This window comes from Hakea prostrata, chromosome 4, assembly GCF_041222555.1.
Source record: "Hakea prostrata isolate BN-2017 chromosome 4, UWA_Hpros_2, whole genome shotgun sequence".
Taxonomy (NCBI): domain Eukaryota; kingdom Viridiplantae; phylum Streptophyta; class Magnoliopsida; order Proteales; family Proteaceae; genus Hakea; species Hakea prostrata.
The window spans coordinates 16,422,294-16,438,733 of NC_142603.1; the positions used below are offsets into that span (position 1 = coordinate 16,422,294).

General features: G+C 39.2%; 1 protein-coding gene across 2 annotated transcripts in view; it reads right to left on the reverse strand.

Moving 5' to 3' along the window:
* Positions 1-16,021, reverse strand: part of CCC1 (cation-chloride co-transporter 1) — a 42,084-nt gene extending 26,063 nt beyond the window's left edge. The window contains exons 1-8 of one of the 2 annotated variants that reach the window (XM_089152511.1): positions 15,446-16,020; positions 13,731-13,865; positions 13,481-13,559; positions 12,451-12,542; positions 9,330-9,444; positions 8,780-8,880; positions 8,544-8,605; positions 7,693-7,896 (exon numbers count right to left, since the gene is read on the reverse strand). In XM_089152511.1, coding sequence (XP_089008637.1) covers positions 7,693-7,896; positions 8,544-8,605; positions 8,780-8,880; positions 9,330-9,444; positions 12,451-12,542; positions 13,481-13,559; positions 13,731-13,865; positions 15,446-15,606 — 949 coding nt within the window. In that variant the 5' untranslated portion in view covers positions 15,607-16,020. Of the gene's footprint in view, positions 1-7,692; positions 7,897-8,543; positions 8,606-8,779; positions 8,881-9,329; positions 9,445-12,450; positions 12,543-13,480; positions 13,560-13,730; positions 13,866-15,445 lie in introns of both variants that reach the window. The other variant, XM_089152512.1, reaches the window with a different exon arrangement.
* Positions 16,022-16,440: the final 419 nt, after the last annotated feature.

Sequence of the window (16,440 nt, forward strand, 5' to 3'; positions counted from 1 at the left end):
GAAAAGCCAAGCCCAACCCGGCTCTGTTACAACCCTAGTATAGGAGATGAGGGAAGGGGATGGGGGTATGCTGCACTTACTTCTAGGCTGCTGTCGTTTCTTAAAGATGTTGAGACTGGAAGAAGAGTGCTAGACAGAAGATGGTTGTTGATCTTTGAATAAGAAGCCTGCTGGAAATCCATTGTGGCTCTCTTAAACAGGAACCATAATCCCTCAACTCAATAACTCTTATTAAAATAATCAGATTTAACTTTAACAAAGAAACAACAGACTATTTACAGCCTAGTAAAGACTACCAAAGTGGGACTCCTTTATAGATTAGGATCCTACCAAGAACTATTCCTTCCTTCAGAAATCAAGCCCATAGTTACCCAAAACCTTCCCAAGATCAATCCCCTCTAGTCTCATCAACCCTTGGGTGATTCTGGATATCTCAAACCCATACCATAGGGATTTGATAAAACCTTAATATTCTCCTTTTTCCCAATTGATCTCAACACATTTAGATTTTGTTAAGAAAATGATGTGAACACAGATTGACCCCCACCCCCCCTAGCTGATCCCTGAAGTGGGCTCAATGCCCACCCAAGCAATCTGGCCGAACTCTATTACTGGGGTATTTTGAGTATCTTAACCCTATTTTACTGCTGGAATCTAAATTACAGAATTATAGAAGAATCTCAGTCCATTTTAAATTCTTATATGAGTTGTATTTTGAGTTGGTTTCGATTAGTTGTGTGGATAAGACCCTTTTACAAGAAGGGTTCCTACCTTTTAGGAATTAGCTTTTAATAAGAATTTGTCTTTATTAGTAGTTAGCAGTTGAGTGTCCTAAGGAGTTCTTTTTCAAGTGAGCTTCCTTAAATAGAGTTTTAAGTTATCCAGTCTTTTATTTTCAACATTTGTATTACCTAATCTATAAAGGAATCCCACTTAAGAGAATAATTCTAGCCTACTCTTTCTTTGTAAACCTTCCAAGTCTGATTATTGAATGAAAATTGATTGAGTTTGTGGACCAGGGTTCCTGTTGGGGGGTGGGGGGCCTCAGCAGACTTTGGTAAAGATTTTCTTCACTACTCAGCACCATTCATATTTCCAGCAAGGTTCTTCAAGCATTTAACTTCTGCCTTGCAATTCCAGCAAGCTTCCACAACCCACGGCCATCAAACAACAACTCCAGATCATCCGCAGGTAAGTCCCCACCTCCCAACCCCATTGCAACTTCCCTAACCCCCTTTCCCCTCTTGTACAACCCTAGGAGCCCACCCCACCTTCGTCACAGCCCCTACCTGCCCCCGACAGCAGCCTATTCCCCATCTCCTACTCCCAGCGACATCTCCAACCCCTCCCCACTTCTCCCCTACCACCCACAACTTCACCACCCCTTTTTCTTGCATAAGATAGCCGGAAACCCCACCCCTCAGTAATTCTCTACTCCCCAGCCCCTTAACCTCCATTTTCCTTCCACTATGATCGTACCGAACCCGAGGTATCAGTCCTACTGTTAGTTACCTATATAACCCTATTTCCCTAAGTTCGAAAATTCCCTGCACTTCCTCTTCTTTATCAAAATTTTCTCCAACTCATCTTCTACTTCTAAAACCTAAACCTTATTCAATCTCCTACATTCAAAAACCATTAGAACCATGGTGGGAGATCTCGCGAGATATCTCGCTATCATGAGATAACGAGACGAGAGGGTCAACGAGGGTGGAGAGATGGGAGATCTCGCTAACGGGACAATTTTGAGTGCTTTAGGGGCTTTAAAAAGCCCTTGTCTCGCTCGAGAGAGGCCTCCTCTCTCGAGCCCTTCTCTCACTGGAGCTTCAATTTTGGCCGGAAAACTCTATTTTTTGCCGGAATTTGTTGGGGAATCAACATAGCAACATCATCAACTCATCTACAACAACAGATTCAAGCATATTTCAAGTGATTCAAGCATATTTCAAGTGATTCAAGCCCATTTCAAGTGATCTTCAAGAAATGTAAGATTTTCCCCCAAATTTTAATTTTTTCAAATACAAGGTTCTGCAATGGTTGTATGAGTGTGGTATAAATATATGTTGATGATCAAGCTTTGATCTACACATTCATGGAAAAAAAATTTAATTTTCTGTTTTTTTTTTGAATTTTCGTATTTAAAAAATATATTATCTAAACAATTAAAATTATAAATTATAAATAAATACTTATGATATGAATGTGATTATTATTTATGTTAAACTACATTTAGAGGGCTACAATCTCATGTATTAATATTTTGATTATCATGCTTGCTGTATTTTTTTATTTTTTTATTTAAATAATTAAATGAAAAATAATATTTTATTAAAAAATTATCTTTTTTTTAAATGATGCTTATATTATGTAGTTTATTTTAAAAATACAAACATGTCTGTTTGAGCATTGTATATATGTTACCTTATAACAAAGTGTGTGTTTTGCTGTTTTATAAATTATTTTTACATAAAATAATTATAAAAAATAATATGTTATTAAAAATTTATCTGTTTTTTTTTAAATGATGCTCATATTATGTAGTTTATTTTAAAAATACAAACATGTTTGTTTGAGCATTGTATATATGTTATCTTAGAACAAAGTGTGTGTTTTGTTGTTTTATAAATTGTTTTTACATGTTTTTATGTATCTAAAAATTATTCTAATGATTATTTGGGAACATTCATGTATGTATTTCACACTTTCAGTGCTGTACATTTGAATATTAAATGGCAACTAATGGGAGTGGCGGCACTGGTAGTGGGACTCAGGACATTGCTTGGCAACATGGGGATCCACTGACTGCTGACAAGAAGAATTCCCGATGCAAGTATTGCCTCAAGACTTTGAATTCTGGTGGTTCAACCAAATTAAAGCAACATTTGGCTGGTGTTGCAAAGATGTTTCCAAGTGTCCCAAGATTCCTTATGAAGTGCAAAAAGCAATTGCAGCAACTTTAAGGGGAGGGAAACAAAAAAAGGATGAGATGGCACAAAAGCAAAGGGAATTTGAGGACACAGTGCTATCTAGACCTATTCTTGATGTTGATGAGGAGTCAAGCGACGATGAAGAGAGGGGAGGGTTATGAGTGTTGAGTCACGGGCCGAGTGGAGACAGATGAAGGCTGCAATGGAAGCTAGCAGACAATCCTTACCTGTTGAGAATGTGAGGCAATATGAACAAACAAAGGGAGCAGGTGGTTCGGGGTCAGGGGCATCCATGCCACCTAGACATAGTTTTCAGGGAACTGAGAGGACCGAAAGGAGGAGGAGGAAGCCTAGACATTATGATTCCACATTTGACCAAGACCCCTCCCTCTTCAACCAACAAGACATCTATCAAAGAAGCATTCCATGTATGTTTGCTGGAGGTAGAGAAGGCAGTAGGGAGGAGGAAGCTAGGTTGGCAATCAACAAATTCATGCTCTACAACAACATTGCAGCCAATGTAGCCAAAACACCATACTATCAGGGATGATCAATGCAGTTGTTAGGGCAGGTGTAGGGGTTAAAGGCCCAACAGCTTGGGAAGTAATGAATAAATATTTACCAAAGGTAAAGGAGGAGGTGGATGAATACATTGGTTCATTAAAGGAAAAATGGAGTACATATGGTGTTACTGTGATAGCTGATGGATGGATGGACTGGTCCTACTAGACAGTCCATCATTAATTTTATGGCAAGCTGCAATGGAAAGACATCCTTCCTTAAGTCACTGGATGCCTCAGATAAAATCAAAGATGCTGACTACCTTTACAAGCTTCTTAGGGAGGTGGTCCTCGAGGTAGGGCCAAAGAATGTTGTCCAAATTGTCACAGATAATGGTGCTAACTTCAAAAAAGCTAGTGAAATGTTGATGAGGAAGAAGAGCAGCAGGATCCACCTCTTTTGGACACCATGTGCAGCACATTCGATTGATCTTATGTTGAAGGACTTAGGGAAAAGAAAGTCAATCAATACTGTGGTTGAGAGGGCTAGGAGGGTAAGTAATTTTATTTATAACCATGGTTATGTGATGAAGATGATGAGGAACCACTGTAAGGGTGAACTAGTCAGACCTGGATTGACTAGATTCGCCACCAACTATGTAGCTCTGAAAAGCTTCCAGAAGAAAGTGGTGGGTCTACGGCACATGTTTGCAAATGAGGAGTGGTTTGGTTGGCGTGGATCTAGCCATCCTGATGCAGTACTAGCCCAACAAACCATTGCTGATGATTCCTTTTGGAGGCAGCTGAATAGGACACTGGGCATTATAGAGCCTATTGTGTTTGTTTTAAAGATGGTGGATTCGGAGAAGAAGCCCACAATGCCCCACATATATGATGCCCTCAAGCAAATGAAAGAGTTGGTTAGAGCTGCTGCCCCTAGCTCCTTCAAATCCTACGAGAGGATCATCGATAATAGATGGGAGATGCACTTGATGCATCCTTTGCACTTGGCTGGTGAGTCACTTTTAAGTCTTTAAGTTTTTGTTGTATACTTTAATTTACATTCTTAATTTGTTATAAGTTATAAGTTATAACTTATAATTTATAAACAAATAAACAACCAAATCACTAAGTCACTAACCAAATTTTTTATTTCCACAATGCAAGCTTACTACCTCAACCCAAAGTACCATTACAAGAAGGATCTGGGGCTTGATGTAAAGTTGATGAATGCGGTGCAAGACGTGGTGGAGAAGCTTGTGTCAAATCCTGTCATGCAAGGGACAATTAATGGAGAGGTGAGAACTTATTCAATTGTTTCTTCAACTTCTTGCATTAGTGCATTAAGCATATACATAATACAATAATTGAAGAATTGGTGTACAGATCAGGGAGTTCAGGGATGCCTCTAGGAGTTTTGGAAAGCCTTTTGCAGTTGCAACTAGGCAAAAAAATTATCCTAGTAAATAGTCCATTACTCTATAAGTCATTAAGTCTAAAGTCTATAACTCTATAAATGATAACTGATAAGTTATATAAATATAAAGATTTACTTGCCTAATGCATTCTTATTTTTGGTTATGCAGTTGACGGGTGGGTGCTATATGGAACTAGTGCGCCAAATCTCAGGGACAGCAATTAAAGTACTCTCACAGAATTGCTCACCTTCTCGCTCATCCATAGTAAGGTACGGAACAAATTGGGGAGTAAGAGGCTCGAAGACTTAGTGTATGTGCATTACAAGATGAGATTGAGAGTAGGGCACATACAAGAGGATATAGATGACGACAATCGTGAACCGATTGAGTTGACTGATATATTCCACGAGCCCCCTGCAAAAGATGAGGAAGATGATGTCATATATCAGTGGGTTAAGGATCCAAGTGGCCCAGTGCTGGATGGGCCAGGAAGGCAGCCGGATCCTACCATTGCTGCTACTATGGGCCCAGATGCTGTGGCTGAGCACGTATCTTCTGATGAGGGTCAGGCTGTTGTAGCAACATCACAAGGACCAACTGTACCATTTGTGGAGCCACCTGGTCGACTTGAAACAACTGAGGTGACAACTAGTAGTGGGGATTCAGATGATGCCGATGATACCAGAGGGCCAAGCGGCCCAAGTCAGCCATCGAGTTCAAGTCATGGAGGCAGTCAGGCTGGTCGTGTTTCTGGTGGAAGTCAGCGTCAACAAAGGGAGTCACCTCCACCAGGTCCGAGTCATCCGACACATGCGAGCCACAGTTCCCCTATCTCTCGAACTTATGCTAGGAGTAGGAAAAGCAGATCAAACCAGGGGCAGGGGCAAGGGCAAACGAATGATGATGCGAGCATGCATGATCTTGAATTCAGCATGGGAAGCATGAGCCTAGATCATGGCCAGAGTGATTCACAACAGCAGAGTTTGGACACTTGCCTGTCATCAAGGTACCAATACGGGGATCACAGCACCGGGTCAGATTACAGTGGGTATTCTTCTTATGGAGGTCATACTATTCCTCAAGACCTTGCACCTAGAGAGTACACATATGGGAGTGAAGGTGGGTTGTTAACTAAGTGGCTTAGAAACCCCTACCCACATACTCAACAACAATGGCTCTTTCACCCACCCACGATTGACAGTTATCCCAGAGTGCTATTCCACCAGTATTCTGACATGGAGACATATCAGTTCCATATAAACCGATATGTGACATACTATAGTGATGGGTTGACTTGGGAGTCATATGTGGCCACCGTTCAGAATCAATTGATGCAGAATGCTGAGTAATACTCTTAGTCTTAGTCTTGTAAGTTGTAAGTACTAATCTTCTAATCTTGTTACTCTTGTCTCTTGTACTCTTGTGATCTTGTCAGTCTTGTGAACTTATGGATTATGATTTATGACTTACTAAAAGTCTAAAAGTCTAAAACTTCTTAATTCTTATGGTTGTAAAATTTTGAAGACATTTAACAATTTATTACTTTGAATCTTTGATAGTTTGAACTTTGATCACTTGTTGACTTGAATACTTGATGTGTAATGTTATTGTATTTGATACTTGATAGTTGATAACTCATTAACTTGAATTACTTGATATCTTTACATTACATGTTGTCTCTAACCTTGCATTTCACAGAATTTCGGTTTTACACAAAGGGTCGACTTAGGAGACATAGTTAGGGTTATTTTCTTACAAATCTAAGGCCACCAATGTGTTCAAAAGGCCTTAAATAGGCTAAATACCAAGTTTCAACCCAACCAGAGCCTTAAAACCCACCGAGATGGGCCACCGAGACTACGCCCTTTTTTTGGTAGATCTCGACCGAGATCTCGCCTTTTCTTAGTGGCGAGATCTCGCTCGAGAGCAAGATCTCCCACCTTGATTAGAACAAGGTCTGAAAATACAAGACAGCAAAGTATAGTCCCTTCTCCCACCTAGACAAAACACCCAAACCCTAGTTAGGCTTTTTGTCAAAAATTCCGATCTGGAATTAGTATTGCAGCAGGGTTTCTAGTGTTTAACCCACCCTATACATCCTTAAAATCATTTTCTTCGCTGAAGATTCTAGGCAGCCCTTAGTTTTAGGGGAAATTCATCCAAACCCTAACCCCAAAACTGGATTTGCCTCACAGAACTTTTCCATAATAATTTTGCATTGATCCTTTCCAGCCCATACCGATTTTGGGTATCTCAAGATTATTCAATAAGGATATGCTAAAAACCCTAACCCTTCCTATACCATCCCATTTAGTTTTGTTGAATCAAATCTTACCCCACACCCTACCCATGACAAATTTAACCATACTATCCGTTCCATCTTAATTTGGCCATCAGTTGCTGGAAGATTCTGGGCAAACCCTAAATTTTAGGACCCTAACCCTAAAATTGGGTTTTACATCAACAAATCAAGGGTGCAAACCCATAAAACCACTTTGGGTAATGATTTTTGCAAATATGAACATCTACCATGCTTATATAGCCTAAATATGAAGTATCAGGTCTACAGTTGGCCGAATACACTAAATTATCATGCATAAAAGGACACAATTGTGGCATAATTTTACCAAATACCCTACTAAAAACAGAATTCTAAACTATGGTAAGTGTCTCTCAGTTGCAGATATACCATGTGCACAGCATGAGCTTTCCAGAATTCAGATTCTTCCTAACTTGCCAACTAGTACCATAAATTCCTTGTATGAGAAATTGCTAACTAGATACAGGTTCAACATAAAGATATGAAGAAAAAAAATTTGAGAAAGAATATTAAGAGGGAAAACTTACTTGCAGGATGATCCTTTCTTGCTGCAAAGATCCCAATAAATATGCATGATAACGAGATCAGGACAGGTATAAGAAAAGCCGGAGCAACACGATTGATAATTTTGACGCCCCCAAATACAATAAATGATAGGACTATGGTCACAATAATCCCATAAATTTGCAGGTCATGTATGCTAGGACTTAAACCTCCCGCAGCATTAGCCACTGAAATGAAGAGTAATAAGGGAGAAACCAGAAATAAATGCAACAATTAGAAGCTGAGGACATCCATAAACATCAATTACAGTGTAAGGACAGAAATACTCCAACTATTCCACAATATAAAATTCCATCTAACTATGGGATATAGGTGCAGATGATGATTGTGTAAGGTGTAGCCTGACACCAACTATTTAATGCACTGCCAACCAGGTATGACCCGATTGAATAGTCAATGTCATATTGCAACCAAAGTTATCAACCAGGAAAAACTATGCACGCACATTGCTACGATCAGTCCATCACATTAGCATGGAGCATACGGCAAACTACATTGTGGCATCTACAGCACATCTGATGATATGAACTACATGTACGGATGATAACTATCATGCTAATAGAAACAGATTGCATGTCTTACAAAATTTGGCCTGGAATATTTTACACCAGTGTCTGAAAAAATAAACAACGGTCCTCTAAAAGACACAAGTAATGGAAATTAATAAAATCTACTTTTCTATTTAAAAAATTATTCGATATCTGAATTGGGGGGAACCCAAAAATTAGCAAAACCAGGACAGCACAAAATAGGGGCAAAGAGGTCAACCACAGAAACAAAGTCTTTGAAAAATCGACAAGTACAGAAAGATTACCTCTGAAAATTCCAGCACCTGGCACTGCATCTAGGAAAGTTTCTACAGCTCCCAAAACATATCTGAAAACAGAAGCAAACAAGAAAGCATGAAATACAAAAAAATTTACTGAAAAACTAAAGCATAAGATACAGCATCAAAACAAAATGTGAACTATGCTAAACCGTTAGGCTCACATGGACACCCACAATAGAAAGGCTAATCTGGAAGGGGAGGCAAGGATGATTCACACTTACAGAGCTCCAGCAACTGCATTCCCAAGAAAGAAGCATAACCCAATGCTAACTCCGACCTCTGGACCGAGGGCTCGACCAATGAGGTAATATGGTCCGCCACCCTAGAGCAAGTAAAATGGATAAAAACATTAGCACCAAATGTTACAATTAAACGTATATATGAGCATAGACAAGTTACAATTAAAGTGTTCATTCTTTTCCGATCTCTAAACAGTATATTTTACCTGACAAACTTTACAATATTAAATATGCATTGGTTATTTGTATTCATTAACAATGGATACATAGGGTTTTCTATGTATCACAACAACAAAATCTGACCATTGTTGCCTTGGGAAAGTTTCTAGCTGAAACATAACATTCTACAATAATTCCTGCCAAATCAACACGTATGATAAAATAAATAAATATTCCATAGTCATAGCTTCTATGAAATTTATTGTTCTCCTTCAGTGTACTGTTTCATAAATCCTCTTTGCTAGGATTTGCATGATCCAACTCTTTTTGCTGATGACAGAAATATAACTCAGAGAAATAGCACATTTTGTACCTTCATTGCACCATTAGTTGCTATGGCACTCAATGATATTCCAGTAAGGAAAGTGCACAAGTTACAGAAGGTGACCAACAACAATGACTCCCCTATACCTGCCATACCAACAATCCTGCAGAAGTATATTCATCCACAAACCACTTTTCAGACATTCACAGTTAATAATTCTATAAAAGAATAAAACTCGTAGAGGTTAGCAACACAGTTCACCAAAGGATCCTAATAAAACAGGAAAGCCAAGAGGCAGAATTTTCAATTTTAAAACTAAAGGAACTGCAAGCAACTCCGGATCATCATTTAAAATGAGAGACATAGCTATCATGGCTTCAAGGTGAGGCAAGAAGGTGGCTTAACGCCCCTAGGCAAAAGGCACACTACGCATCCATCTAAGATATAGGAGGACCTAAGGAAGTAACTTAATTCAATGATTCTACTATAATGATTATTATTGGGATATATAGTTTAGGTTGTGTACGCTCCTCATATATCATGTCTTCTACGTCAAATGAATATGCATCCTGTTTTTTTCCCCTTCACCAATCCATGAACATAAAATCCCAAACCTCTGCCCACCAAATTGAATAGCGCTCTTCACCATCACCTTTACAGGTAGGTTAAGCTCATCAAAGGTCTGACAAGCAAGGGACGGATATGCCTCTCTCTGTTCAGTTATCCTCTTTTCACCCGAACTATCCCTTTCCATGCAATCAAACTTAGCTAGTAAAATAGCCTAGATGGCTGATGCTGTTCCTCTGCACATAGCCTGTCAATTGTGCTCTGCAAACTTCTGGTGACAATGGTATAGCACCAATGGCAATTGCAGTTGCCAACTCTTAATTATTTTTTCTTCTCCACAAGCAGTAGGCACATTGTGTTCTCTAGATTTCATCAGTCTTTTCTTCTTCAAAATCTGCCAGAATTTTATTTTTCATCTTCCTCCCTATGTTTTTCCCTCTGAAATTCAAGTTTGTACGCCTAGACAAGTCAGCAACTGGTTACGTCAGACATTGAGACTGTTATTCATGGTAATCCATATGATAAATTCATACCTTATTTTGTCTCATAGTGGGCCTGATATAGCGTCTGTTTTAAAGTGTTGTCAGCCAATACAGGCATGATTCCCATTCTGCTCATCTGGAGATTGCATATAGGATTTCAAGATACTTGAAATCCTCCTATGGGAAAGGCATACACCTCCATCCTTGGAACTATTTATTGGTGAAGCATACCCCCTGATGCTGAATTGCTGATCGGGTAGTATCAATGATAGGAAACAAACTTCAGTTATTGAACATTTAAGAACTAGGCTTTTATTTATTCATTTTTTTTTTTCTTTTTTTTTTTTTTTTTTTTTTGGGGGTGGGGTGTTGAATAAACAATCTCATTACCAAAGGAAAGTGAAGGGGAAATAGTAGGGAGGGAAACGAGTACAAAGGCACAGCCAAAAGCAAAGACAAGCTCAACAAAGGGAAGGGGCAGGCCATGGAAGACCGAAACCACCAAACCCTAAGAACCAGGACAAAAGGAGGATGGGCGCCAACCAGAGCCAAACAATAGGCTCAAACTAAGATCATAAAACCATAAATAAGCACCCCCACAAGGACCCAGTATTCCACGACAAAGAGCATGATCCCTGATATCTGAAAAAGGTTGGCTCTTTGAGCAGTTGGATGGAGAGTAGGCCAAACAGGAACAGTGTTTTGGAGGGAGGCTAGAGTCGTGTCTCCAGAAAATGTGAAGGGGGTTTGATAGGGCGGCAGCAGAGAGCAGGTTGGTAAGGTAGGTAGGATGGGCAGAGAGGGAGGGGTCAAACGAGAAGAAGGGTTGAGAAGTGCCCGGGTGGGGAGAGGAAGGAAGATGGTTGGGCTGGGCCAGGGCAAGGAATGGGGGAAATGCTGGCTGGAGACTATGATGGGCTTGAGTTATGATGGATGGGCCAGGTTGATTGGATGGTTAATGGGGTCAAGATGGGAAGAATAGGATGGAGCATAGATTGGGCCGGTTGGCTGGAGTGACCTGGGTAGGGAGATAAACAGGTTGTTATTGCCAGGTCAAATGCTGAAGCTAAATTTCCAGCAACGGCACATGCAATTTTTTTAACCTTTTTGTCTAACCTTTGTGTCTCAAGGGACCCTGTGGGTGTTCAGCTGCAAATGAGACTTTATCGGCAACTAATCTGCAATATGTATTGCACATAACCTAATTCAGCATGATCAAACCAGACACATGGATTGACCGTCAGGAAAAGTTAGAAAAAGGATCCACTTGTGTTTCTTTTATTTATCAATGATCGGGCAGATTAGTCAGCACATATTCTTACTAATGGAACTTTTAGTAAAAGCTTATTTCACATCAATGCACCAACATGAGGGGAGTGATTTAATATGGGTTTAAAGGTATCTTGTCATAAGAATGCTTCTGTCCTTGAACGAACTCTAGAAAGTTCTTTAGTCCCATAAAAATAAAAAGGGTAAGTCACAAGCCATTATTCTCAAATACCCATGAAGAAAGAGTGGGATCTCATCATTCAATCATTAAATTTTATATGTTTTAGTACTTTAACATATACCTCTGACACAAGAGGAAGTAACATCACCTAATCTAAACCTAAAACTAGTCAAAGAACATCTTGCAATAGAACTGTTTGAGAGAAGAGTTTGAGGTGGAAAGTCGAATTTTCTCCATAAAAGAGTTATTTACTGGATCTATGCACTCCAAAGCTACTTCTAATGTTCCTCTTGTAATTCATGATGGTAACAAGCACCAAACTTAAAGTCTATCATTAGCAGAAGAAACAGCATACAGCTTTTCTTAGTTTCCCCCAAGATTTTAACCAAGCATAAGTCAACTTTTGCTAGGTGGTCATCAATTTATTTCACTAACAGCACATGAGTTTAAATTATAATGGAAAAACTTTCATAATCTAACAATAGTACATTCTACAATTTGAATTATGCATAACCCGCAAGATGCAGTAAATTTAGCCAACAAAATGTATATAAATTTCTTCAAGTAGATATGTAACAACTATAGTAAAACTTATTGACCAACAGTACACATAAAAGCAACACCACAATAAATTAACCAAAACATAAAGGCAGAGAGAGTATTTTTGTACCAAGAAAACCGAATATAATAAATAATTCCCAAGATGCTCTGCAAACATGGTAGAAAGACTCCCATCATTGTCCCCAGCTTTACACCAGATGGCTGCAGGATGAACCAAAACTTCCAATCATCAAAGGCATGAACCAAGTCATCTGTAATATAACATAAACCATGCTATCTGCTGTAGAAAAGCACTAATGGAGCTATAAACAGTAGGGATACTCAAGGTAAAAAGGCCCTGATCTGATACACAATGTAAACAACTACCAGGCTAATCCCAACTTAAACACGTAATAAAACATCAAACACACTCAGAAGCGTTAACTGACATCTAGATATGGGCGTGGCGGAGCCGGGGGGGGGGGGGCCCCCCCCGGTTTTTTGAATTGTAATCGTTTTTCCTATTTCTTATCTTTTGTGTCCGGGGGATATCTCTCAAATCTTAGACATTAAATCCTAGTTTTAGGATAAAAGTATTCTATTAAAAACTAACTCTTTCTTTATATTCTCCCTATTTTCATTTCTTTTTTCTCTCTGTCTCCTTTTTTTCCTCTTTTCTCTTTTTTTTCTCATCGTCAAATATTGAGTTGCCTTTGACATCTTCTCCCATTCCCTCTCTCTTTCTCAATTTTCTTTCTCTCTCTCCTCCGGGCAATGCTTAATGCAATGGTAAATGAATTGGGCCATCAAGGCAAATGTCGCGGTTCAATTCTTTAGGACGGACACATTGCACCACAAATACCAAAGGTTGAGACAGATCCCAAGCTAAGCATTCTCAATGACCCTGCATGGGCAGGACAAGCACCGAGAAAAGGACCTTTATGAATAACATCCAGTTGGATGTCAGGAATCCTGATACGTTATCTTCAAGGTAAAGAGTACTAAAGTCCATAACAATCAATCAGAAGAACATAAGTGAGAAAAGTCAGAACAGCCATGGATACAGAACAATTCGCATAAAAAAATATAACAGCCAAAATATTTGTAGTAAATCATCTTCTTAAATGCAAATCCTTGGTGGTTATTGCTAACATGCATACCTTCGGCTGTCCAACAGTAATAGAAATATCCTCCCTATCTCTAGGACTGGAAGGTGCTGGAATTTGTTCTCCTGTCATACTACAGCAACATCAAATACAATCAAGCTAAAACAGTCACTTGTCAAAATTAAAAGATAAAATCAATCTCTAAAAACTTAGTTAGAAAATATAAATTAAGTAATTTTCTTTAGCAAGCAATTGAGGAGGCGTTAACATTTAACATCTTAAAAGAAGAAAATAACTTAGTTACCTTTTCAAACCAAGAATATTTACAAGAGAGTCAAAACCAAACAATTCCAGTTTGGAATCCCTGTGGGCATTAGAGGGAGATGATCCCTGTTTTGCATCAGACCCCATGCTTGATTGCAATCTTAGTTTAACTTTTCTGCATCACGAAATTTAAGGTATTGTCTTAGAATGGCAAGTTATTTCAACGGAAAGTAAAGAAAATGAATTTATCATATCACTTCAACCTCCATAACATGATACAAGATAAAAAGGCATAACCAATGCACAAGGCTCGACCACTGCAGGGGTTTGGTGAGGATCATAATGACGTAATCAGGGTTGGGGCCCTAAAATTGGGCCCAAAAACCGGACCCAAAAAGTCCCTTAAAGCTGGCCGAATACCCCAGGGTATTTTGATGATTTTCTCTTGCCATTTTACAGCTGAATATGGGCCTAGTTTTACTCCCCTCGATCCCAGGGCAGGGATCTAATCTTACATTTTTATTTTGGTAAGCCGATTTTGAGTTGTTTAAGAGTTTCAGTTGAGTTGGGCTTTGAGTTGATGAATAAAATTATGATTTAAGAATTGGCTTTGTGAGAAAGTTGTGGGATCCCTGAGGTGACCAGCGGCTGGGTAATTTGCTATTATTTCTGCAATCTTTGTCCTTCATCTTCAAGTATTCAAGCATCCAATATCAGCAATCAAGTCTACAGCAGTCTTCAAAGCTTTCAACCAACAGCCTTCACCCCTTCTCAGCAGCCCCAAGTAGGTACAAACCCTTCCCACCCCTTTCCCTCTTCGACGCAACCTTCCTCAACCCCTGTCCCTCCTGCCGCATCAATCCAGCAGCACCCTACACCCCCGCCAGACCTAGAAACACCCCTTTCTGTCTCAGACCTTTAAGGACCTTGCCACCCTCCCACGATTCTGTTACCCCCTTTCCCCAACATTACCATTCCTTAGAAGTCTTCTAGAACCTCTCACCCGCCCGCCTTTCCCCCCCCCCCCCCCAAAAAAAATATTCAATCCTCTGTTTTGACGGAAATTAGGAAACCAGACAAATTTCAGAATTTCCTGCACTTATTAGAAGACGCCTAGATTCTGCAACCCCGATTTCTGCTACCAATCAGACCCTATTAGTGTTGGTTCCCATCTAGAGGATCCTGGTGATCTAACCTAGACCCTAGGTTACATTACGTGATGTACAAAGCCTTACCCCAGCTTTGCAAAGAGGCTGTTTCTAGAATCAAACCAGTGACCAGTTGGTCACAATGGAGCACCATTTACATTACACAAAGGCCACCCTAATACAAGATACATCTACAAAAGAAAATGCTTATGCTCATGCAACTGCAAGCATTCTATAGAGCTCGCTAAGTAATTCATATATTAACTGCAAGACCTCCACTGATGCCTGAAGACACAGACACACCAAATCAACACATTTGCTTGAGTTTATATTAGTTAAAAGACTGTTCCCCAATTTCAGGTATGCATTTACTATATCCATAATCGAATATATATGTAACCAAGTTGCTATATCAATGCAAACAATACTCCACAGACCAATAAAGAGAAGGTCTGTAACTTCAAATACCGAAAGCGAATTAAGATTTTAAAATTCATCGCAGAAGTAGTACGTACAAACTTCAACAGCATATTCAACCAAAATCAGATATCAGAAGAAAATTCAACATAAAAGTTAGCAAAGGGCGAAATTCCAGGAGAGAACTTACCTCAAGGGGCCATCAAGATTGGACGGCTGAGAAGAAGATTCAGGCTCCAATGAAGCCATCTGAAGAACAGCTCGATCATGAGCGACGACTGGTCTGTATTTTCGTCCGCTTCGAGAAGACATTTCTTCGTCTGCGCTCTCGATTTCGCCATTCGCCTCCATTGATACTTGTTTCTTGCTGGATCTACAGAATCAACAAGAAGACGATAGACGGAGAGATTGAAATGACAACTTCCGTGAAAAATTAAGCGGACAAAGAGGAGACTCAGATCTCGAAGAGAGATGGTGGATCTCTTAACTTCCAAGGATTCAAAATGTTGAAAGTTGACAAACGAATCCTTGTTTCTGCGTATATACGGAGATGCCAGAGAGAAAATTTAGGGAGAAATGAGTCCTAATTGGTTCAAGTAACTTTAAGTGCAGGCCTTTTTACGAGATACCTTCATCTTTAATCTCTCGCTCTCCTGTTTACCCAGGAGGTCTGTTTTACTTTTGAATATTACCAGATCGTCTAATACCATGTTAGCCTTGACAAAACGATCCACCAATGACTTTGAGTTGCTAAACTAGCCAAAACGAACAGATGCGTTCGCATTCGCATTCCCATTTAAGAGTGTCGGAATCTCAAAATTTTCCAATACCTACTTATTTCGATTCGGATAATTGCTTATCAGATTAGATAATATCTATTTTATTTTTTGTCCGAGTTGAACACACCCTTAGTGCCATAAATATCCATAACCAAATGGTTAAACTATGGAAAACTATTAGATTAAACTTTTTTTTCTCTATCAATGGTTCGGATCTGAAAACTAGTAATCTGACAATTGGAAAATCAGAAATTGAAAATCAAAAATGAATAAAAAAATGACAGTCAACAATCAGTGATCAGATAGTTTAGCGGATCAGATAATTATTGAAAACGTATTTATAGTATTTTTTTATTTTTTCACCTATTGAGAAGAAGACTCAAAACATTGGTTGAAAATGGACTCC